Source organism: Castor canadensis, chromosome 11 (genome assembly GCF_047511655.1).
Source record: "Castor canadensis chromosome 11, mCasCan1.hap1v2, whole genome shotgun sequence".
In the NCBI taxonomy this organism is placed as follows: Eukaryota; Metazoa; Chordata; class Mammalia; order Rodentia; family Castoridae; genus Castor; species Castor canadensis.
The window spans coordinates 81,080,096-81,106,291 of record NC_133396.1 but is presented as its reverse complement, the minus strand read 5'-3'; the positions used below and the strand labels follow the sequence as shown (position 1 = coordinate 81,106,291).

General features: G+C 43.4%; 1 protein-coding gene across 1 annotated transcript; it reads right to left on the bottom strand.

Moving 5' to 3' along the window:
- Positions 1-4,322: 4,322 nt before the first annotated feature.
- Positions 4,323-18,359, bottom strand: Rnasel (ribonuclease L). Its single transcript, XM_020154554.2, is given in 8 exon segments — positions 4,323-5,196; positions 5,198-5,303; positions 6,000-6,133; positions 8,740-8,869; positions 9,198-9,403; positions 10,980-11,065; positions 13,157-14,816; positions 18,151-18,359. Coding segments are annotated over 7 exon segments (2,193 nt in total). The 5' UTR covers positions 14,637-14,816; positions 18,151-18,359; the 3' UTR covers positions 4,323-5,145.
- Positions 18,360-26,196: the final 7,837 nt, after the last annotated feature.

Genomic DNA, 26,196 nt, shown 5'->3' with positions numbered 1-26,196 from the left:
AAATTTCATTCTTTGTTACATTCTGGAGTTACTTCTTCAGCATCCAGTCCTGATATAGGCATATAAGCAGAAGCTCTGACATGGTCTTGCCAGGTGGTTGGCTTGTGAGTAGTGTTTTGTTCTTCTGTATACCAGTTAAACTGAAATTGTGAGGTGAGGTAGCTTTGCCAGATCATGAAATGTGGTCAGAAATATTGATTTCCCCAGGTGATAGCTGTGTTACCCTTCAGCTGCAGCTGTTTGGTCAGCTCCTCCCCCTGTGCAGTGGGGCATTTCAAGTTTGAATGCTGCCTTCTGGTTCAAGAAATCAGCTCTGTAGTCCACTAGTTACCCTGCTTTGGAGGTGGCTTTTCACTGTGCTTATTTACTAGGGTTTTCAGGCGGGGGTTCAGTGTTCCATCAGCCTCTTCTGCTATCCTGTGTTATGATGGTTCACTGTTTGTTTTTCAGTTTTGTGGGGCAGTTAGGTTTTGGATGCTGCTCACTGGCTCAGGAGATGAACTCTGTGATCCCCTACCTACCCTGCTTTAGAGAGTGTCTTATTACCCACCTGCTCTTAGCCTTCCTGCCTTTTCAGTGTTTGTTTATTGATAGTTCACACTGAGATTAGCTCCTAGCCCCTCCCCTTTTCTCCAGTGCACTTTCAGCATTTCCCCCCACCCTGTTATTGTGCTAGATTACAGCTCACTCTTTGCTATTCAGTTTTTTTTGGGGGGGTTAGTCTGCCCAGGGGCTGTGCTGGTTTATACTGGGGGTGGATGGGGGAATTCCCCATAATGTGTAGCACTCACCTGTTTGTTCTGTCAAATGTCTCGCAGGCAAGTTTGGAGCTGGCGGGGGCAGCTGCAGTGGCAGTGGCAGTGGCAGTGTCAGCAATGAGAAATGGCTCCAAATTTTCTCTGTATAATGTGTTGTGGGAAGCTTTCCTTGGACTATGGGTTCAGGGTGTTGAAGGTTTGATTCTGGTTGGTGCTTTATTTCTGCTTGATGGAAGAAGAAGAGAAAGAAAGGAAAAAGAAAAGAGGAAAGAAAGAAGAATAAAAATTACCATGGGGAAGGAGGGTTTGCCTGGGGCTGGACCCTCCTTGCTTGCTGTACAGCAGGTTGCAGCTGTTAGGTGCAATTAAAGGCTGATTTGAGGTTCAGTCTTTGAATTTTTTCCTGCACCTAGTATGATGGCAGTTATTATTTTGGCTAGAGGCAGTCAGAGTTACTCAGGTATGGCTCCAGCTTCTCAGGGACGTTTTGGAGTCATGGAGGTTAGGCTTTCTGTTTCTGTACCCTAGACGCCATCTTGGATCTCTCTATCACTTGCCTATTTAAGATGATATTAATGATGACATTAAAAAAGATCATGTAGGGAGAAAGAGCAAAATATGAATTTCTTAGGGATTAGGTTGTCAGTACTTAAAGCTTAATGGTTGAACAGAGAAGGAGCTTACAAAGGACACTGTGGAAAAGCAACTTAAAGGAAACGTAGGTGAGTGTAGTGTTGAACTAACAAAGACAGTTTCAAGAGACTAGCTGGTGAACCAACTGTAGATACAAACTTAATGAATGTGGGAGCTTGGCACTATGAAAGTCAATGGTAACCTTGACCTCCTAGGCCAAAATGGAGGGAAATAGATGAAAGCCCTCATGCATCTGAACAGTGACCAGCCCTGCCTGCCTGAACTCACTGTCTTTGACCTTCTGGAAAGATTGCACCCTATGGGTTCAATGACTTGTGTTTTTATTCTGGCTGTTCTACTTACTACCTGTGTGAACTTTGGCATTGTACCAATCCTTCCTCGGTATTGTTTCTTCTATAAAATAGGAATGACTACATCTTACACCACAGTCGTGGACATTGCTGGATAGTATATGTAAAAATATAAGGCACTGAAAACACCAGGTGCTCAGGAAATGGTAACTTTATTACTCTTGCCAACCTCATCTTACTTATGTTGCTTATCTGATAAGGTCTGGGTATGTCATCTCCTCCCTTTTCTGTGAACTGGAACCTCTTCTTGGCAAGGCCAGGGACAGAATGACCTTCCTTAACACAGTGCCTAATATACACTACATGCTCAATAAAATATTTCAGTAATGACAACTGAATAAGAAATATTTGCTGAATGTCAATAGAGAAACTCAAAGAATGTAATCAAAGGGTAAATTCCCAAATCCTCTCTTTTCACCTACAAGGACACCCAGAGCCCACATTGTTTCAGAATTACAATAGGCTCCTTTTCACAATTTTAATTTTTTTAATTGTGCAAAAGGAATAGAGAGTTCAAACCCCAGTTTGAACTCAGGACCTCATGCTTGCTAGGCAGGCACTCTACCAGTTGAGCCACAGCACCAGTCCATCCTTTTCACAATTTTAAAGAGCAGAATGCCCTTTCTTAAAACTTACCCTGGAATTATTTATTTACTATTTTCTATTGTGGATATCACTAGGGTCTCAAATAAAAATGTTACTCAAAGAAAATCAGACTTAATAAAATGATTCAAAATTTTATTGAGTATGCTTCACACACAGGCATTTTGATTGACATATTCAGATACTCACTACAAATCAGACAATCAAAGTTTATTTTAAAATCTAAAGCAATGTTACTCCTCATAAAATCTTTTCTTTTAAGCCTTCAGTTTGTTTCTTTTAACACATCTCAGCTCCATTCAGTGAGACCCATTTATCCATTACTGAATATTTCCTTTTTGGAAAGAACCTAAGATACAATTTTTTTTATTATTTTATTATTCATATGTGCATACAAGGCTTGGGTCATTTCTCCCCCCTGCCCCCACTCCCTCCCTTACCATCCACTCTGCCCCCTCCCTCTCCCCCCGCCCCGACCCCCTCAATACCCAGCAGAAACTATTTTGCCCTTATCTCTAATTTTGTTGTAGAGAGAGTATAAGCAATAATAGGAAGGAACAAGGGTTTTTGCTGGTTGAGATAAGGATAGCTATACAGGGCATTGACTCACATTGATTTCCTTTGCGTGGGTGTTACCTTCTAGGTTAATTCTTTTTGATCTCACCTTTTCTCTAGTTCCTGGTCCCCTTTTCCTATTGGCCTCAGTTGCTTTTAAGGTATCTGCTTTAGTTTCTCTGCATTAAGGGCAACAAATGCTAGCTAATTTTTTAGGTGTCTTACCTATCCTCACCCCTCCCTTGTGTGCTCTCACTTTTACCATGTGCTCAAAGTCCAATCCCATTGTTGTGTTTGCCCTTGATCTAATGTCCACATATGAGGGAGAACATACGATTTTTGGTCTTTTGGGCCAGGCTAACCTCACTCAGAATGATGTTCTCCAATTCCATCCATTTACCAGCAAATGATAACATTTTATTCTTCTTCACGGCTGCATAAAATTCCATTGTGTATCAATACCACATTTTCTTAATCCATTCGTCGGTGGTGGGGCATCTTGGCTGTTTCCATAACTTGGCTATTGTGAATAGTGCTGCAATAAACATGGGTGTGCAGGTGCCTCTGGAGTAACCTGTGTCACAGTCTTTTGGGTATATCCCCAAGAGTAGTATTGCTGGATCAAATGGTAGATCAATGTTTAGCTTTTTAAGTAGCCTCCAAAGTTTTTTCCAGAGTGGTTGTACTAGTTTACTTTCCCACCAACAGTGTAAGAGGGTTCCTTTTCCTAAGATACAATTTTATTTAAATTTCAAAGCTCATCTTAATAGAAAGCTTTGCACCAGGAAATCTACTCAACTCAAGACGGCCATATTTCCTAGCTATATGTCTTAGAGTAAATTGAAATATTTCTAACCTTATTTAGAAGGTCACAATGCTTACCTTCATGATTATTTTAAAAGTTAGAGATAAAAATATGCAGATGTAATATAAATTATAAATTATATAATTATATAAATTATAAAGCACCATAAAAAATAAGGTATTATTATTGCTCATATACAAACACAGCCCATTCATTATCCAATGAATATTTAGTAAGCATACCCATGGGGCAGACATTTTGCTGAGTAGTGAAGATATAAATTCAAAAATAGTTATTAGCCCCAGGAACCTTCAATTTCTGTGGGGAAACCAAAACTACAAGGTGGAAAGAAGCATGTGTTGATGTGGCTGTGGGGATCAGGGAGCTCCAAAGAGCACCCACAATGGAGTGTGGGAAGTGAGGATGGATGGACTTCCTGGATGCCTCATTACAGACCAAGCAGCAAGAAAATCTACCTGAATCACTCCTCTGTAGGGTGGGTCACACACTCTGTAGCCTGGGGCCCTGAGCCAGTTAAAAAGTATCCCAGCCCCTTAAGACCTGCTTTCTCAACCTCATCATGTTTTGGTCTGCATAATATGGTGTTGTAGGGGGGGTGTCTTGTGCACTGCAGAATGTTTGGTAGCATCCCTGACCTCTACCTACAAAACAGCAGTGTGCCATGCCCCCATCTGTGACACCAAAAGCTCCTTCAGACACTGCCAAATACCTTCTCTTAAGATCTACTTCCTTGAGGTCATGGAAAACCAGTGCAGATGCTTCCTTTAGAATGGAATTCATGCAACTACTGCCTAGATTTCTACTGGCACTCAACAAGTACTGAATGAATGAGTCTCCAGGAACCTCTCTGATATGTTCTTTTTGGGGTTTTGTCCAGAAAAGCCCTGGGCTGCTGCTAATCAAGTTTTAGAAGTGCTGAGTGCAAGGTAACAGTAACACCACCTCCATTAATATAGTGCTCTGTACAAGTTGTACAGTCTTGGGCAAGTCACTCAAACCCTCTAAGTCTCTTGTTCTTAAATGAGGGTAGTAAGTTCTGTTTTGCAAGGTCATTGGGAAAGTTCAATGAGATAATTATTGTAAAACACACAGTCTTAGGGGTCTTGACACTCACTCCTTTGGTGAATTGACAAGAGGAATCTTAGCAGAACACTCTCCCAGTTCCTGCCAATGAGCTTTACCCCTTAAAATGGACTCGTGTAGTTTGAGCATCAGCTGCTTTTGTTATGAAAACGTATGAAATGCACTGTGCCAGAAACTGACGCATCAGTTATCCAACTCATTCCTCACAAGCAAACAGGTTAGGTAGGCCCAGAGAGTTGCAGCTTGCCAAGAACTACACAGCTAGTAAGTGACTCCTTGAACTTGAAAGTCTCATACACACTCAGAACCCACTGGCTCAGCCACCTCTGTCACACTGAGGCTGGGTTGGATTGTTGGGTTGGGGGAAAATGCTTTCTGTATTCTGTGTTCTGCAGTTTGTTGTAAACGTAGATCACCAGATCTGGAAATGTCTTCTGAAAGTAACAGGAAGGGTCTCCGATTGTCTTCTTCATACTGAAATAAAACAGGAAGCTCTTGCTTCCCTCCGGCCCACCTCCCACTCTCCCAGCATCACCCCCACCCCCACCCTGTTCACAGCATGTGGCCCCTGAGCTCTCCCTGCTCTCTGGATTTCTTTAACAGGATGAATAAGGGCTTCGGAATCAGAAAGAACAAGGCTCATCTCCTGGCTCTTTACTAACTGCAAATCTAGCCACTTAATCTTTCTGAACTTTAATTTTCTTTTTCATTTAAAGAAATGGAAATAATACAATCCAAAAGTCCCTTATGTACAATCTAAAATACAAAAAAAAAAAAAAAAAGCCCTAAACTTCAAGGGACTTTGTGTGTTTGTGTGTGTGTGTGTAAGTTTACAGCTAACACTGTAAATCAATTTAACAGTGTTAAATCAACAAAAGCTGGTTTAACTCACATGGAGCTGTTAAACTTTTATAACTCTATATTTACTTTACTCAGCCATCCTGTCTTCTGTGTTATTCACACAAGAAGTCACTAGCATCTGTTCACTGAGGCTCAGCAAAGACTATAAAGGAAACTGAGAACCTGTGGACACTAATTGTGAGACCTCAGTTGGTGCCCCTTTTCCAAACAGGAGAGAAGAATCATTTCTGTTTTATCAAAACAAATTTTCTTCTTTCCACACAGATATGAATTTACATTGGATTTTATAAGAAAGAAAGCAATACTCACCTTTTATTTTTTTCCTCATTTATGTGTTCTCCCAAATTCCGAATGAACTTTAGCAGATCACCCACACTGTCCTGGTAGAAATTACCACTTTTTCTATAGAAATTATTCATTTTTGTAAAAACATTTTTGTCAATCTAAAAAACAAAATATTACACAGAAATACAGTGGCATCACAAAACAAATCCTGATGGCATGTTAATACCATAAGGCAAAATACAAAGTTGAATATATGCTGCCCTCTACTAATTACAAAAACAAATTAATAGAAAGGAAAAAAATGATCCAGGCACCAGTGGCTCATGTCTGTAATCCTAGCTACTTGGGAGGCTAAGATCAGGAAGATCACAGTTCAAAGACAGCCTGATCACAGTTCAAGGGCAACAATTCTGGAGATGCCATCTCCAAAATAACAAGAACAAAATGGACTGGAGGTGTGGTTCGAGTGGTAGAGCACATGCTTTGCAAGTGTGAAGCCCTGAGTTCAAACCACAGTACCACCCAAAAAAAAAAATTAGGAAAACAATGAAAGCCAATGATACACACCACGAAGCTAACTGAAGTTGTGTTTAGATGAGGGATTATAAGTAACTTTAAATTTTTGTCCATATTTACCAAGTGAATTGTTTCCATATAGAAATAAAATATATTAAAACATGGTTTAAACAAATCGTTGATCACTATGTTAGGAAGTTTGCTCATTATACTACACGACGTTTTTGTCCTTGTGCCCCAACACCCCAAATTCACACTCGATTACACTTCCTCCTGAGGTCTCTTGGCTTGTTCAGATGGAAAGAAGCCCTGACAACCAATGCAATAAAAGGGAAGTTGGTGTTTGCTTATTTTTGTTTTTGAAATACATTTCCTAAAGGTTATGTACTTCTCCTTGGGTCTAGTTTCCCAGGACAACTTCTTTCCTGTGCTTGTCACCCTTGTAGGTAGCCCCTGTATTTGAAGAGTTTGAGGTAAAAGAACAAGAAGCAAAAACCATGAAGCCCGAGAGTCAGTTAGGAAGAGCGACTGGTGACTGGACGCCCCCTAGTGGGACCACTGTCAAGACCTCCCAGGTGTGCTCTCTACAGAGCACCTGTGAGAGAAGCTGAGCAGTGTGGGGTTGCAGGATGAGGCAGAATAAGAAACAAAGGCAGTAATATATTCTAAAAAACTTGAATTCTAGATCTGTGCTGCCAAACTGTGTGAGTACTAAAATCAGTAGAAAAACAAAGTCTAAAACGAGTATTAAAAGGTAATCAAATTCATGAAATTTAGAGGAAAGAACCAACAGATTGCAAACGAGTAACAGGCATTCCCCCCAATCTCTGCCGATCTCTGCCGATCTCTGGCTGTCCTTCCCTGGGTACTTGAGGTACCATCTTTGAGACTCAGTTTCCTCAGTGACTAAATGATTTGGTGGAGTTGATGGCATCGTAGCTTTGTGGAGGGAGTAGCTCAAGCACATGGCCACTTTTCCAGTCCTGCCACACCTCTGACTGGCTCTGTGCCTTTGGAAATATTGTCTGTGCCTCAGTTTACCCATCTGCAACTATTAGAAGGGTTAAATGTGCTAATTTGCATACAGTCCTGAGAATTATGACTGCCATATCGCAGTCTAGCACTACATCTGCCACTATCATCTGTTCTAGTTTCAAGTTTCTACAAGTTTAAAGTTTGATTCAAAGTTTTCTAGACATTCATTTAACAAAGAGTTATGGCACACCTACTCCATGCCAGGGATACAATGATTAGCAGGACAGCTAACAGCTGCAGGCTAGCAAAAAAAAAAAACAAGACATTAAACCAGCAAATGTGAGTATAATGTGTAGACAAGCAAGGTAAGAAAAGCAAAATGAGAACAAGAAATGAGAGGTGTAGAAGAAGCCAAGGCTTAGGATTGGGAAGGTGTTGGTTTCAAGACCCGAAGAGTATAGATTGGCCCATGATGCTTTGCATGTGTTGGTGGCACGCCCAGAGCACATCACATAACATCATTTCTGCAGGTCTCTCAGCCCCACAGGGGTCACACGCATTCTGCCTTATGTGCCCAGGCCCTTACATTGACCTAGCATGCAATTGGTATTTGATAGATGCCTCTTATTTAAAATAATGAAAATTCTAACAATAAAGCTTGGTTAAGATAGCTATTTTGTAGAATTTCATTATACATAGCTCAAGTTAGTTAGACTTTTCTTGAAGAGAAATTTGAAAGGTCTTTTCTTTGAATTACATGTTCTCCAGCAGAATATAGTGGATTTCAGAGCTGGACTGCTTACAGGCAACAGAGGCAGCCATTCTGTCCCTGGGCTGAGACCTTATGAGAGAGTACCTCCCTTAGGTTAGGCTCTATTTAGTAGGTGCTCTTCTCGTAATGGTGATCGAATTCTTGGCCAGGCTTGAGAGAAAGGCTTATGGGCTAAGTCAATGGACCATCCTAAAGCAGAGCCTAACTAAGAGTGGGGCTGGGTTCTGATAGAGGTGGCAGAGACCCAAAAGAACCAAGAAGAACTGGGATGGAGAGGAAGAAAAATTACCTCATTCACCTCCTTGTTAGAACAAGCCAATGATTTAAAATAAGTTAGAAAAAAAAAACATAAAAAATTACAGTCTTTTAGGACTGGCAAAGTGGCTCCAGCAGTAGAACACCTGCCTTAGCAAGTAGGAGGCCCTGAGTTCAAACCCCACTACCAGAAAAATCACACTCTTATTCCTGAAATAAGTCCTAGACCGTAGGGGCTAATCATACCTTAGATGTCCACTTGTTAAAACTGTAATGCTCAGGTGGCTCAGAATGCAGTAGTTTGAGGATATCACTGTTAGACTTTCGGATTTTGATGTCAGATTCATTTCCCACGTTTTGAAGTGTTCTACAGCGGCTGGGATGACAGAATTATCAGGGTCATTCCATTCTTTTCATGCTTTTCAGAAAGAGAAAACTGATTTTTTTTAGTTTTTCATAAAAATAGTACAACACTTCAAAAATTCTGCATGATGGGAAAGGTAGCTTTCTCTTTCTTCCCACCTACTCTTCAGAAGAGGAAACCAGAATCTAGGAGGTAAAACTACCTCTCCAAGGACACACAGCCAATATATGCCAAGATAAGAGAAAGGCCCAGATCTGCTGATTCCCAGTCCTGACCCCTAATGCACCACTTCACCCTCTCCATTCCAGAAGTCTGTGTCACACACTTGAGTTTTACTTACCTCTCCCAAGACCAAAAGAAGGGATGACCTAGCAAGTTACTCAGACAGCCCCTCACATTTTCTCCAGGGCAGAAGAGGTGACGAATAAGGTCCTTAGTCTCCACAGTTAGAGAAAATTGATCCACCTCTTCATTATTTCCTGCCTTCAGCTTCTCGAAAGGAATCTCTCCTTTCTTTACCACATATAGGACCAGCCATCCAAGGGCCTGTACACAAATTAAGCCAAAGGTGCTTGAATTACCTTGGAAGGTGCGACAATTAATTTTGATTGTCAACTTGATTAAATTGAGAAACGCTAAGAGATTAGTAAAGTACACCTCTGGGTGTGTGTGAGGGTGTTTCCAGAGACAATTGGATCCTGAGGGCTCGGGTCCAATGAATGGTTTAGTCCATTGACAGATTCAAATTTGAATAGACTTTTGGGAGGTGGTAGGACTGAGAAGGAAGTAGGTCACTGGAGGCACGCCCTTGGGCACAGTGTCTTCCCTGGCACCTTCCTATTATGGCTCTGCTCTGCTTCCTGTCTGCCATGATGGGAGCTGCTCCGCCATGCCCTCCCTGCCATGATGGACTGAAAGCACTGAGATTGTGATTAAAATAAATCTTTCCTCCTTTAAGTTTTGCTCTCAGGTGTTTTTGTCACAGCTACATAAAAGTAATACAAGGTGAGAGGCAGGCTGTGTGCAAGCAGCGATGGGAGGAATCTCAAGTTGGCAGGCTTGCTAAGGAGAAAAGGCAAATGTCTGTGCACAGTGAACTCTTCAAGGCAGTATATGGTTCACATTGGAGCAAAAGATAATCTTGGACCAGTGTTGTCAGGATAGACTTCTTGGTTGCACAGGGATTTGAGCTGGGCCTTGAATGTACTGATAGAATATAAACAAATTGGGGAAAGAGAGATTGCTTTAACCAAGGGAAATACCTCAAGATTGGCTGGCAACTGGGACTTCTGGATCTCAGGAAGCAGATAATAGAGCCAGTTCAGGGTGGGAGGGATACAAAGAAGAAAGGCAGAGGAGGAGCTTAGCACAGGAACCATCTTCACTAGGCACCAGTCAAGGGAAGGGCTGTCATCTGGAGCCACCAAACCAAGAAGCTACACCCATGGAGGGAGAGCTCCGGCCTACTGGTTACTGTCCAATAAGGAACAGTCTGACAGAGCCTGAATCTTCTGGGGGCTTCAGTCTGCAGGGCTAGTCTCTGCATCCTCTCAGGAGCAACAGCTATTTCAGGGTCTTCATCTTTTTGGCCAAACTTCATCTCTTCTGAGCTGGGGATTTTCCCCACCCCTCCTAGGAAGGGGAGGCCTTCTTCTAAGCTCAGCATATGAGATATTTGAATAAAGTGGGAAAAGAAATTTTATTTACTTTATCCCTAGGCAGAAAAAAAACCTCTTGGAAGAATTTTGGAGAAATTTGGAAATACCTCCATAGAAATATTTGGAGAAGTAGTACAACATACACAGTATGGTTAGTCAGTTATTAGTAGAAGAGAGAGGTAACAAGAGACACAGAAAGGAGCCTCCACAAAAGGAAGCTCTGCACAGACCCAGCCATTACACTTTCTCCTCTGCAGGTTCAAGGTTCTGCTGTGGGAGAGGACCAAGAAAATGTGGTTGTCTGCAGGGAGTAAGAATAGCAGACTAGATAGGGGATGCATTAGAAGTTTTTTTTTTTTTTTTCTTGTTAAAATAAGAGCATCCTCTATTTAGCCCTTGGAACTAAGGTAATGAACAAATAAGGAAGCAGAAAGAAGAAAAAGTAAATTGGTTGTAGAAATTACCTCTAGATCTCTTCTGATTTCCTGTAGATTTCCAGCCCACTTGATGCTCTGATCAAAATCTGCCAGACAAACAGCATTCTTGGAATCTAAGGGATAGTTTGCAGAGGTGCATGGGAAATAGTCACACTCCATCATGAGAGAGTCACATCATTCAAATAAATACATAATACCTTGTACAATCCATCATCTCTGAAGAAGATGGAAAATAATGCTATTTACTCCTCAAAACTGTCATGGGCAATGTCATTTGATCTGTTAGGTATCTCCCAAGAGCAGGACATGCATTTTATTTTTTCCAGGTCAGACAGTAGGAAAGGTTAAGAGTGACGTTAACCAGTCCCAATTCATGTCTTTCCTAGGGCAAACAGCACAGGTGTGTAAAGGAGCTGCTGGCAGTAGTTAAGGTTATATCCTATGACTCGCAAGAAACTAACCAAGACAGTCCAGGACTGTCTTGGCATAGCTTTCCTCTAAACTGAGTCACCAGCCACAAGCTACTCTGATATTTTACACAATTATCACAGATCAATGATGTGCTTATACTTATACTTAGTCATCATTTCCTTGTTCCCTTTAGAGTCTTTTTCCTTTGAAGGAAGCCACTGAACCCTCAGAAAGAAGGATGAATGGATACTAGAAGTCAGAAACAAGGTAAAAAGTGGGAAAGTCAGGGATTTATCCTGCAAGAGGTGGTCCCCAGCTTCTGCTTTGAAGGACTCTGAGAAGGAAGACTGAGTGACCCCAAGTAGGATGAAGGCCAAGACAATTGTGTACTTCTAGAATCCCTTTGATTCCAAACCTAGACATTAGATTCTGTGAGAACCCAGAGCTTAACAAACATAAATTCATTAAATTATTCAACAAGTGTTTATTGAGAGATAAAATGATGGGTAAAGAACATAGTTCAAGAGTTCAGATTAGAGTCTCTGGATGCAGAGACAGATTTTAAATGAATAATAGCACAAATAAATATAAAAATAATTGCAATTTGGGAAATTCTAGCAAAAGTGTAGGATATGTGTATTACAGCAAAACCATATGATTAGTGTGAGGTGGGGGAGTCTTCCTTAAGGAAGAAACAGACTAAAAAGATGAGTAGAATTAAGGAAGCAAGTGGAGTGGGGAAAAAGGGAAGAGAAATTTCAGATAGGAATTCCCAAGGCCAAAAGAAATCTAGAGAATTCCTATCTGGCGAAAAAAAGGCCCAAGTGTCCAGAGAGCTGGGATGAAGTCACAGAGTGCAATGAGTCTGAAGAAGCAGATAGGATGCTGATGGAAAACCAGGGACTACTTCCTGTTATCTGAACCAATCATTTCCCTACACTGTTTAAGCCACTTTGCATTTTCTTCTGCCACTTGAGTATAAAGGTGCCTAAATGGAACACTTCACTGCTCCTCTAACACGATTCTTATTTTGTTTTATTTTTACAGGCCTCGACTTTTTATTATGAGATTTAACAGGTATTAACAGTTCTTTTCATATTTTGGTTAACAATCCTTTATCTGATATGTTTCTTGCGAATATTTTTCTCCCAGACTGGTTCATCTTTTCATTCTCTTGAAAATGTCTTTTGCAGAGCAGAAAGTTTTAATTTCAATGAAATCAATTAATTCTTACTGCTTATCATTTTTTTTTCTTCATAGATGGTACCTTCATAAATGGTGACATCTAAAATGTCACCACCAAACCCAAGGTCATCTAATTTTTCTCCTGTTACCCTTTACAGAGTTTTGTAGTTTATAGTTAGTGTTGAGAGCTGGAACTTTTGAGAGTTGATCTGCCCTCTTCAATGGATTAGTGCCATGATTAAGAGAGTAGGTTCATTTTCCTGGGAGTGGGTTTGTTATAAAGCAAGTTAGGGGCTCTCTTGCACACTCTTGCCCTTCTGCCTTCTGCCATGGGATGACACAGCAAGAAGACCCTTGCCAGACACCAGTCTCTTGATATTGAACTTCCTAGCCTCCAGAACTGTAAGAAATAAATCTCTGTTCTTAATTAATTACCCAGTCTGTGGTAGTCTGTCATAGCAACACAAAAAAAGACTATCACCAGGACTTACCTATTAAGATGTTTCTAGGTTGTAGATCCTGATGAGTGTATCCACAAAACAAGTGCAGTTCTCAAACAGCCTTAAATAGAGATAAGAGGACATCCCAGGACTATCACCAGGACTTACCTATTAAGATGTTTCGAGGTTGCAGATCCTGATGAGCGTATCCATAAAACAAGTGCAGTTCTTGAACAGCCTTAAATAGAGATAAGAGGACATCCCGGCCAAACTTATCTTCCTCGTCCTCCACAGCTTCCTTTCTATGCACTTCCAAGAGGTCTTCCAGAGTCTGTTCACAGAGGGACATACACACATATAAACAGCCCCTGTGGTTCTCACTCCCATAGAATGTCACAAAGTTACTGCTCTCCCTGCAGCTTTGCAGACAGGAGATTTCCTTTGGTGCACCTATGTTGTCTTCAGGAAACAGTTTCACAGCCACTTCTTGCTTCTCGTAGAACCCCAGGTAGATGCCCCCTTTAGAGGTGTCGGCAATTTTATAATCCTCAACCATGAAGATCTTCAGTTTGCCAATCATATGGCGGTATATTCCGTGGAGCTTTCTCAGGGCCTCCCCCCAGTGTGAGCTCTGAGGCTGCCAGTCTTCTGCAGGAGAGTCAAGGTGTTCTTTAGCTCCATAATGGAGAAGAAGCTTGACAAGGGAATTGTCATAATTCCGCCTTGCTATCCCAACAAGGTCCCCACAATCCATGCTGGCTCCCTTGTCACACAGCAACTGGGTGATTTCCTTCAGTTTGAGGTCGACAGCAATCAGCAGTGCTGTTTTGCCTTCCCTGTCTGTGTCATCAATCTCTATGCACTTCTGGTTTAGAAGCATCTCCACCAAACCAAGGTGCTTCTTTTCCACTGCCAGGATCAGAGGTGTCTTTCCTCCTGCCCCTCTCACATTGACATCAATCCCGTGGTCCAGCAAAAGGCGGGTGATATCCTCCATGTTTCTACCATGAGAGCTCAGAAGAGCATGGATCAAGGCGTTTCTGCCCATATTGTCACAGGCATTGACTTCTGCCCCCATCTCATCAAGAAGAATCCTCAAGATATCTATGTGGCCATTTTCAGCAGCATCCATGAGTGCCGTGGCCCCTCCTTTCCTAAGCTGGCTTTGATTCTCCCTGGCCTCTCGCCTCAAGTTCACATTTGCTCCCTTCTCAAAGAGGAATCTTAACGCTTCAACATTCCCCTGACATGCAGCTTCCATGAAAGCGGTAAAACCATTAAAATCACACTCATTGACATCTGCTCCTTTAGAAAGGAATATTTGGAGCAGATTCACATGTCCTTCTTGCCCAGCGGTGATGAAGGGAGTGGCCCCATTCTTCTTCCTCTGATGAGGGTTAGCACCATAACGAAGCAGAAGTTCCACCATGTCCTCGCTGCCCTGTTGTACTGCATTGTGCAAAGGTGTCCAGCCCCCTTTCTCCTCACCAACATTCACATCAGCCCCTCTTTCCAACAACTGCTGGAGCCGGTTGACTTTTTTCTTTTGAACAGCTTCAATCAACGAAAGCTCCTCTTCTTCTGAAGCCTCTCTATTGCCAGAGAACCCACATCCCCCATGGGGGTTATTATGACCCTTGGTCTCCATTATGGTAAATGCCAATGGCTACAACTTTTTGCCTTTCCTTGAAAAAATGAAAACTTCTCTCTTTAGGACTTGATCCTTGTCTCAGAGTGCAAATTGGGGTTATCTGGCTGCAGTAGGCAGTTTGAAGAGAAGCAGTGTTCTCAGTCTTCTGACATTCCACCTTGAGTCCAGGAGAAATACCTAGTAATTTCAAAAGGAGAAAAAGCAGGTGAATCACAGAAATTAGTTTTACTAGCAAATTTTTCTAAACACAGCTACTTATTTATTACAGAACTTCTAAATTATAGATATGAATGTTATGTAAATATAAAATAATGAGCTGGGTGAGGCTTATGTGGTAGAATGTCTGCCTAGCATGTGCAAGGCCCTGAGTCCAAACCCCAGTACTCCCAAAGAAAAAAGGGTAAGGAGCACAAAAACAGACATGAAGACCAGTGGAACAGAATAGAGGACCCAGATATGAAGCCACACAACTATAACCAACTTATCTTTGACAAAGGAGCTAAAAAGATACGATGGAGAAATAGCAGCCTCTTCAACAAAAACTGCTGGGAAAACTGGTTAGCAGTCTGCAAAAAACTGAAACTAGATTCATGTATATCACCCTATACCAAGATTAACTCAAAATGGATCAAGGATCTTAATATCAGACCCCAAACTCTTAAGTTGATACAGGAAAGAGTAGGAAATACTCTGGAGTTAGTAGGTATAGGTAAGAACTTTCTCAACGAAACCCCAGCAGCACAGCAACTAAGAGATAGCATAGATAAATGGGACCTCATAAAGCTAAAAAGCTTCTGTTCATCAAAAGAAATGGTCTCTAAACTGAAGAGAACACCCACAGAGTGGGAGAAGATATTTGCCAACTATACATCAGACAAAAGACTGATAACCAGAATATATAGGGAACTTAAAAAACTAAATTCTCCCAAAACTAATGAACCAATAAAGAAATGGGCAAGTGAACTAAACAGAACTTTCTCAAAAGAAGAAATTCAAATGGCCAGAAAACACATGAAAAAATGCTCACCATCTCTAGCAATAAAGAAAATGCAAATTAAAGCCACACTAAGATTCCACCTCACCCCTGTTAGAATAGCCATCATCGGCAACACCACCAACAACAGGTGTTGGTGAGGATGTGGGGAAAAAGGAACCCTCTTACACTGTTGGTGGGAATGTAGACTAGTACAACCACTCTGGAAAAAAATTTGGAGGCTACTTAAAAAGCTAGACATCGATCTACCATTTGATCCAGCAATACCACTCTTGGGGATATACCCAAAAGACTGTGACACAGGTTACTCCAGAGGCACCTGCACACCCATGTTTATTGTGGCACTATTCACAATAGCCAAGTTATGGAAACAGCCAAGATGCCCCACCACTGACGAATGGATTAAGAAAATGTGGTATCTATACACAATGGAATTTTATGCAGCCATGAAGAAGAATGAAATGTTATCATTTGCTGGTAAATGGATGGAATGGGAGAACATCATTCTGAGTGAGGTTAGCCTGGCCCAAAAGACCAAAAATCGTATGTTCTCTCTCATATGTGGACATTAGATCAAGGGTAAACACAACAATGGGATTGGACTATGAGCACATGATAAAAGCGAGAGCACACAAGGGAGGGGTGAGGATAGGTAAGACACCTAAAAAACTAGCTAGCATTTGTTGCCCTTAACACAGAGAAACTAAAGCAGATACCTTAAAGCAACTGAGGCCAATAGGAGAAGGGGACCAGGAACTAAAGAAAAGGTTAGATCAAAAAGAATTAACCTAGAAGGTAACACCCACGCACAGGAAATCAATGTGAGTCAATGCCCTGTATAGCCATCCTTATCTCAACTAGCAAAAACCCTTGTTCCTTCCTATTATGGCTTATACTCTCTCTACAACAAAATTAGAAATAAGGGCAAAATAGTTTCTGCTGGGTATTGGGGGGGAGAGGGAGGGGGAGGAGTGGGTGGTAAGGGAGGGGGTGGGGGCAGGGGGGAGAAATGAACCAAGCCTTGTATGCACATATGAATAATAAAAGAAAAAGGAAAAAAAAAGAAAAAAGGGTAAGGATAAGAAAATTATTACTCCATAATTCTACTATCTAGAAACAATAACTAATATTTAAAATATTTCAATAGTTTTTTTTAATTTGGGATCATGCTTAGTAACTTTTTTTGTTGTTGTTGTTAATAATAGGATTGGAACTGAGGGCTTCATGCTTCCACGTCAGGCACTCTTACTGATGATTAAATTTTTTAAACAATTCCAAATGATGTTATATTAAATTCAGCTTATTTTCTTATGATAGATCTGATGACAGACTTTGCATGACAGATTTCAAAGAACTGCATGAGTTGTCAAAGGTTATTATTGTTTGTGTTCAAAATTTTCAACCTATATTAACCAATTTCTTTCAATGTTATAGAAACATGTTCTTACCAGCAAGTGGCGGCTTTAAAAAAAAAAAAAAAAGCCTCATTAACAGGAAAGTTGTATTTCATGGGGTTTGTCCATTTGCATTTCTTTTATCCCCAGGACGGCTGGTCTCTGTGTTCCTGACTGGGAGCCTGTGCTCTTTGTAGGACTGTGTGCTTCTATTCAAAGCAGTAGTGGTAGGTGTGGATTCTCACCTCAGTGAGCTCTGACTTTGAGCCCCTGGTTGTGTAACTTTGACTGTTACTTCCTGGTTGTGTAATTTCAGTCTGCTCAGCCTCAATTTTCTGCTTCCTCAGATGGGGTTAACAATAAAAATGGTCACGTGGGTAAAGTACATTAAAGTACAGTACATAACGAATGGTAGGCACACAATGATTAGTTGCACTAATTTTGTCTCCGAAAAAATGATTAATGAATCCTATTCGCCACTCCCGCGTGTATATAAATACTACACAAGCAGGGAATTGGGTGTGTCCGTTTAGTTCAGCTGTCTTCAGTCACCTCTGGACACTTTGGATCCAATTCCATTATCAGAAAAAAAAATCCAACTACTACCTGAGTATTTAAATAGCTGCATGTGCTACAAAATTCACAGACCTTTTTTATAAGGTCTAATCAATTGCACAGCATCAATATGATCACCAGGCAATGAAATCTTTGAACCAAAGTGTTTGTATAGACTGTTCTGGTTACTACCCGGTATGAGGGTGGCTGGTATAAATTAAGGAACAGAGAAAGAAAGAAAATTAGAGACTTTGAGGGGGAAAAAAATGGCGTGCAGAGAATGAGGCACGAGAGACACGAGAAAACAAGTCCTGCTTTCACTTTCGTTTGCTTGAGGTAACCAGAGGAGCCTGAGAATCGCGGACTAACAATGTTTGGACTGTGACAGGACATTGGAGGAAAGGGCTCAGGATCACAGACAGGGCTCCTGTGAGTTTGACAGCAGGCTCTGAGTGCTCACTCTACCCCTTCCCCCAGATCCTACAGCCCTTTCATCTCCTGCTCCCAAAGCCCCAGGAAAGAACGATTTCTCAAGCTTCCCCAGCTCTCCTCCTTCTGCCCGTCTTACCTGCCAAACTCAGGCTTCTCCACAACCATTCCTTTGGCAGTAATTAATCCTCGAAAACTGTCTCCAGCGAGAAAACATTTCCTCCTGGCATGTCACTGAGCCAACAGGGCAGAGCCAAGAAAGGAGAGAGAAAGAAGCAGAGGGCGCGCTGGCACATAGCCACCTTGGACTGCACACACCCTCAGCAGACACACTTTTAACCTCTTGGAGGATAGTGATGGCTCCTCCCTGCCCTGTGATGATTGGCTTGAGGTCCAGGATCGCCCTGCCCGCCTTTCAGCCTCTCAACCTATCAGATTGCTACACTCTACTCCATCCATCACTCCTATCATTTCCATATTATTGGGATTCCCTGTCCTCTTGGGGAAAAAAGAAGGCAAAGCAAACACTTAATCCATTATTCACTCAATGCATATTTATCAAGCATGTGGACAGTGACTATTGTAAATGCCTGGGGCAGTCATGGAGTTCAAGAAGTGTGTGTCTTAGTTGAAAGAAATAGATCATGAACAACGGGGAGGAAAACCTAACATATAATAGAATCTCAAGTTGTGACAGAAATGTAGCAGGGAGGAGGGGGACAGCATAGCAGGGAGATAAAACTTAAAGAATTTGAAGTGAGGAAGGTCACATAGCACTGAGGGTGAAGTAGCCAATAGAGATGCATACAACCATATTTGGACTCACTACAGCTAAGAGACATCTAAGTTCCCATGAAGGAAGCAGCCGGAGATGGACAAAGTGAGTGAGGACACTGTGTAGGTGCAGTTCCTGGATGGGAGGCAGTGTCCAGGTCACCAATAAGGAGTGCATATTGTTCTCCTTTGTGTGTCAGAGAAGAGGACCCCTCCCCCCCTTATCTCTCCTCCAAAACCCCTACCCCTCTATGTCTGTCTTGCCATCTGGTAATGGGAAGAGATAGGTGGAAATCAGGGTAAAAACACTCTCTTGGAGTATATGGTTAAACACTTTAAAAAGGGATTTATGGAGACTGGAGTTAACTCCTAACAAGCTTAAGGCCCTTTGTGAAGTACATTGGCCCACCTTTGGTACAGGGTGGCCCCGGAAGTGTCACTAGACAAAACTGTGGTTAATGAGGTTCATAGGGTAATTGTAGGGAAGCCTGGGCATCCAGACCAGTTTCCCTACATTGATTGCTGGCAGGATGCTGTCTTCAGCCGACTCACATGGCTAAGGCCCTGTCTGGAAGAGACCTGTAGGATTATGGTAGCTAGGGTGGCCGCAACTTCCAAGTGTAGGGAGAAAGCAAAGGAGCCTATAATGGGCGAAGATCCCGAAGAAATGCTACTGCCCCATGTGCAACTTTATCTACCTCTGCCACTGACACCCAGTTCTGCATCCTCACCTTCAGCATCAGATGGGGAAGCCCAAGGGACAATCACACCTGTAAAATCTGGTCTGGAAGTCCCTGGGGCCTCAACTCCCCTGACCTCCCCGAGTCCTATGGACCCCATGCCCACTCCAAGTCTGCCAGTTCTCACCCCACATTCCCCATTCAATCAGGGGCACCTAACCAGTCTCCATGAGGATCCCTCCTCTCCTCAAACTCCCACCGCCCTACAGATGCCCCTGAGAGAGGCCTAAGGCCCAATGTACTATGACCAGGATGGTCAAACACTATAACCATCCTCCGATGGTTATTTGTCTACCAGCCTCCTAAACTGGAAACAGCGTACCCCCTCCTTCATGGAAAAACCTCAGGCTCTGATTGATTTGATGCAGTCTATTATCCATACTCATAAACGCACTGGATAGATTGTCGACAGATTCTTCTGACTATTTAATACTGAAGAGTGACACTGTATAACATTGGCAGCTCTAAAGTGGCTGGAAGATCATGCCCCTGCTGGCACCTTAAATGCCCAAGCCTATGCCCAGTCTCTGTTCCCTGAGGAGGACCCCCATTGGGACCCTAATGATGACCAAGGCTACTGTGGCTTGAACGATACCAGGAGGCACTAGTGGGAGGCATGAAGGAAGGAGGGAAAGAGGCCGAGAACACGAGCAAAACATCAGAGGTCCTCCAAGGGCTAGATGAGAGTCCCAGCCAGTTTCATGAGCGTTTATGTGAGGCTTTCCACTTGTACACCCTCTTTGGCCCAGAAGCCACTGAAAGCCAGCAGATGATTAATGCCACTTTTGTTGGCCAGGCCCAGGGGGACATAAGGTGGAAATTGTAGAAACTGCAGTGATTTGCTGGAATGAATGCCGGCCATCTTCTGGAGGTGGCCACAAAGGATTTTGTCAATCGAGATCAGGAGGCTAAAAGGGAGGCCAACAGGAAGATGAAAAGGAAAATAGACTTCCTTGCAGCAGCCATAGTTGAACAGTCAGGCAGACCCTGGCAGGCTAATCCTGGCAGAGGCAATCACCACGGATGGCGACAAGAGACCTTAGGACACCTCACCCCAGGGAGAAACTAAGGCAAAATCAATGTGTGTACTCTCAACAGGAAGGGCACTAGTAGAATGAATGTCCCCAATGGGTCAGGGACTCCCAAAAGGCCCCCCAGACCAGGGGCAGAGCCCGAGTTGTTGAGGGAAAATATCAGCCCACCCACGGGGAAGCCCCTGGAAGAAACATTGTCAGACTGGCAGCCCTGGAAGGCAATGAGGAGGAACAGGACAGACGGGCCTCTGTTTTATGAGGCCCCCCCAGGAGCCTTGGTCCGAATAAGGATAGGGGGCCTTTCCATTAACCTCATGGTGGACACAGGCGCAGAACATTCAGTTGTGACCCAACCAGTGGGTCTCCTTTCACAAAAGCATACAACTAGTATTAGGGCTATAGAGGACTGGGTCTGCCACCCCTTCTTAATTTCCAGACAATGCAATCTTGGGAGTCATGAAGTAAGGCATGAATTCCTTTATCTCCCTGATTGCTCCATGGGCTGATGGGCAGGGACTTATTATGCGAACTCTGGCCACAGATAACTTTTAATTCAGATGGTACAGCAGCCTTAACCGGGGTCCTTGGACTCTAATCCTCACAGTCACAGAAGAAGAGGAATGGTGTCTCTCTGCCCCTGAGGGAAGGCCTCCTGAGAGTCCTGAGCTTCCCCTCAAGATTCCCTGTGTATGGGCTGAAGATAACCCCCCAGATCTGGCCCAAAACATGTCCCCAGTGGTGGTGGAACTAAAACCAGGGGCCACTCCTATCAACTAAAAACAGTACTTCGTTCCCGCAAGGCCCAGGTCGAAATTCAAAAACACTTTGACAGACTCCTAAAATATGGGATTTTCTGAAGTGGCCAGTCTTCCTGGGACACCCCCTTATTACCAGTCCAGAAACCGGGGACCAAGGATTTCAGGCCAGTTCAGGACCTCCAGACAGTAAATTCAGCAACTGTCACTTTGCCCCCCACAGTCCCAAATCCATACATGCTTTTAGGCCTTGTCCCAGCTGAGGCAAAGATTTTTACCTGCCTAGATCTTAAGAATGCATTTTTCTGCATCTGCCTAGCCCCACAGAGCCAGACTATTTTTGCCTTCCAGTGGGGAAATCCCAATAACAGAGAAAGGGGGAAACTACCCTGAACTCAATTGCCACAAGGTTTCAAAAACTCCCCCACTATCTTAGGAACTGCCTTGGCATCTGACTTCAAAGGCTCCTCAGCCAACCAGCACGGCTCCACATTTCTCCAGTACATAGATGACTTCCTGCTGGCTGGACCAACTCAGAAGGACTGTATGGAAGGAACTTGCCTCCTTCTTTCTCTTTTATGAGATTCAGGATATAAAGTCTCTCAGAAAAAGGCTCAGATTTGCCAAAACACTGTCAAATACCTCAGCTTTCACCTGTCTCAGGGACAGTGCAGGCTCGGCCCCAAGAGGGCACAGGCTGTTTGTTCTATTCCAGCCCCCAAGACCTGCCAGTAAATCAGAGAGTTTTTGGGAGCTGCTGAATCTGAATCCCTAACTACTCCCTCTTGGCCAAACCTCTCTATGAAGCTACAAAAAGGGGAGAGAATGGGAACCCTTAATATGGGAAAAGGAACAAGAGAAAGCCTTGAGAGAAATCAAGAGGTCACTCACAAATGCTTCTCCTCTAGACCTGCCAGATGTGATGAAGCCCTTTTCCCTGTATGTCCATGAGAGAAAGGGGACAGCTGTTGGGGTCCTGACTCAACTACTGGGGTCCTGGCATTGTCCAGCAGCTCACTTGTCCAAACAGCTCAATGCTGCTGCCTGAGGCTGGCCCCCTCACTTGCGTACCTTAGCAGCCACTGATGCCCTGGTGGCAGAGGCAGACAAGCTTGCCCTGGATAAGAACTCACAGTCTGAGCTCCCCACTCCATCCTAACTCTCATGGAGTATAAGGAAATTATTGGCTGACCAACTCTTGGATGGTCAAATACCACATTATGTAATATGAAAACCCACACATCTGGCTAGAAGTTGCTAAGACTCTAAACCAGGCCACCCTATTGCTGGTTGACTCAGGCCCCCTGGAGCATGACTGCTTAGAGGTTATGGATAAGGTTTTCTTGAGCTGGACAGATCAAAGTGACCAGCCTACTGGCCATCTGGACACTGAATATTTCACAAATGACAGCATCTTTATCTGGAACATCATGCACTTTGCTGGGTAAGCAATAGTAACTCTGGACTCAGTCATTGAGGCCCACCTGCTGCTGGTTGGAACTTCTGCACAAAAGACTGAACTTGTCCCCCTCACGTGGGCACTCCAGCTCACTGCAGGGGCTCAGGTAAACATCTACACTGACTCTAAATATGCCTTCACACTATTCATGTCCATGGGGCCCTATATAAGGAGAAGGGTCCATTAATTTGGGAGGGAAAAGTATCAACTATGGGCAGGAAATCCTTGAACTGCTAGATGTTGTGTGGGCCCCTAAACGGGTGGCAGTTATACACTGCTAAGGGCACCAAAAGGGAGATACAACAATTGCTCAGAGAAACTGGAAAGCTGATAGGGAAGCCAAACAGACAGCCCTCACGAGAGGATCAGCCCCAACTGCCCTGATGGCTGCCTTGTTCTCATGTCCCTTAGCTGAATGGGACCCAAGGTACACAACACAAGAGCAGGCTTGGTTTAAGACTGAGGAGGGAAACTTTTTACTGGACAGATGGTGGAAGTTTGCTGATGGCCACATTGCCATTCCTGAGTCACTGGCTACTACATTTGTCAAACAGTTCCATGAAAGGACTCATTTATGGTGAACAGCCTCAAGACTATCCTGGCCCAGAACTTTTATGTCCCCAAACTCTCTATAATAAGTAATGCAGTATGTGAAAGATATAACTTCTTTGCCAAAATAACCCCCAGAAAGGGCCAAGGGCACCACCCCAGGTGCAGAGCATTGGTGTAACTCCTCTTGAAAACTTGATCGTAGACTTCACTGAAATGCCACAAGCTTGAGGATGCAAATATCTATTGGTGTTCATCTGCACCTTTTCAGGATGAGTGGAAGCCTTCCCCATGTGGACTGAAAATGCCTGGGAGGTGGCCAGATGTCCGCTAAAGGAAATCATCCCTCAGTTTGGAATACCTGTGTCAGATAATGGGCCAGCTTTTGTGGCTGAGGTGGTACAGCTGATGGCTAAGGGCTTAGGAATCACCTGGAATTTGCATATGGCCTACCATCCCCAAAGATCACGAAAAGTAGAACTCTGAATAGGACCTTGAAGTTACAGTTGGGAAAACTATCAGGAGACCCATTTGCAATGGGATCAGTTACTACCCATAGCATTACTAAAAATTAGGTCAAGTCCCATGAAATAGACAGGGCTTTCTCCCTTTGAAGTCCTTTATCAATGCCCACCCCCTTTAATCAAGGGTGTACAAGGGGACCTCAAAGAAATAAGTGACCTTACTTTGAGACAACAGATGCAGGCTCTCAGGTCAACTCTCTTAAAAATCAATGAGTTGGTCTAAGAGAGACTTCCTATTAGCCTGATAATCCCCACACACCCTTACAAACCAAGGGATGCTATCTGGGTAAAAGAATGGAATGTCCAATTGCTAAAACCTCATTGGAGAGGCCCTTTTGTTGTTATTTTGTCTACCCCCACAGTAGTTAAGGTAGCAGAAATTATTCCCTGGATCCACAGCCAAATAGAGCCAGCCTCTCTTGAGTGGGAATGCATCCCTGACCCTCCTCACCATGCAAGATCACCCTCTGGAACACCTTTGCCCTTCCTTGGCAGGACCCTGATTCCTGGGAAACAACAGGGAACCACAAATGATGGGACAACAACCTGACTAGTCTATGCACATTGGAAAGTTGAGGAGTTATCTTCTCCCTCCAGGGATGGGTCTTTTCCATGTTTTCCTTTTGTTAAATTTAATCAGTTCCTTTCTCGGGAACTCCTAATCTCAAACTGAGACCTATGTATGCATACTACCCAGGCAGGAAGTGTTGTCACCAGGATTTTGCTTTTCCATACTTACTACTCTTGTACAGACACTGTCACCGGGTCATGCGCACACAACCATACCATCTATTCGGTGTGCTCCCATGGTAATCAGCATATCTTCTTCAACCTCAACTACATCCCTCGGGATCAATGGTTGGAGGTCTGAAGATTTGATGGTGCTATCTGGGGGAGGGGGGAGTTAGGGACCTCATTAACTGTATCCAGGTGTTCAACCCTGATAAACCAGTGTCAGTGTTTTTTTGATGTAGGTGTGGCCATAGGCCAAGATAGCAAGGGATGTGGAGGTCTAGCCTGGGAGACAGCTTATGCATCAAATGATAAGTGTGTGTGCCAGAGTGGCAGGTCCTGTGGTAGCATGGGCTGGCATTATTGCACTTACTGGAGTTGTGTTTTATGGGCTACCTAGCAGATGGCAGAACACTCAGCCCTCCTTCACAAAAGGACAACTACCCCTGACTGTACTCTTGGCACCTGTAACCCCATAAATTTTACTCTACTAATGACCTCAAATTGGGAACAGGGACTTACAGTCAGTATGAAGATAAATGGAGAGGTACATGGCTCCAGTACTGTGCTCCACTTCAAGCTCATCACAATCACTCACGAGAGTTCCTCATACCAAGCCTTTCATTCTTTCTATGAGGAAATGTGGAGTGAATTTCCTATCTCGACCAAGACCAAAAACCTTTTCCTTTCACTAGCTGAGTCCATAGCCCAGACACTAAATGTCACCTCATGTTATGTTTGTGAGGGAACCAATCTAGGAGACCATTGGCCATGGGAAGCTAAGGAGCTAGACCCACGGGAACCCTTTAATGAGACTGCCTTCCCCAATCACAGGAAAAGCGTCTGGCTCCTAAAAACTTCCATCATTGGAAATTACTGTATCTCCCACCCAAAAGGCCAGTTCTCCACTCCAGTAGGGAATTTGATTTGTTTAGGACAGAAGTTTTACAATGACACTGCCCAAGAGACCCAATGGTGAGGAACTCAAAACCACACAGAACCACAGACCCACCCATTGGCCAACTTCTCTGCTCTCCAAAAAGCTTGGAACAATCTTACAGCAAACATAGATTGGTGTGCACCCAGGGGGCTATATTGGATTTGTGGGAAATAAGCTTATACAGTGCTACCCAACAATTGGTTCAGGTCCTGTGTAGTGGGCACAATCCATCCATCCTTTTTCTTGCTCCCCCTCACACCAGGGGAAAAATTGGGAGTTTCCATATATGAGAAAAGAGCAAGCAAAAAGAGACAGGGTACCTTACAAATTGGCAATTGGAAGGATGATGAACGGCTGCCTGAATTCATTCAGTATTATGGCCCTGCCACTTGGGCAGAAGATGGATCCTCGGGCTATTGCACCCCAATCTATATGCTCAACCCCATTATTCATCTCCAGGTGATTATTGAAATGATAACAGTTGAGGATTCCAAGATGGCAGCTAGAGGTAGGAAGCAGAAAGCGAGCCTCCTATAGTGAAATCTTGGAGAGACGCTGGAGACACACTTTACAGGCATAATCACTGAGAAAAGGCATAACTTTAACCCCTCCACATCTCCAGCTGGCGCAGAGAATCTCCACCTCACGTTAAACGGAGAAACGAGGAGGGCCCCCGGG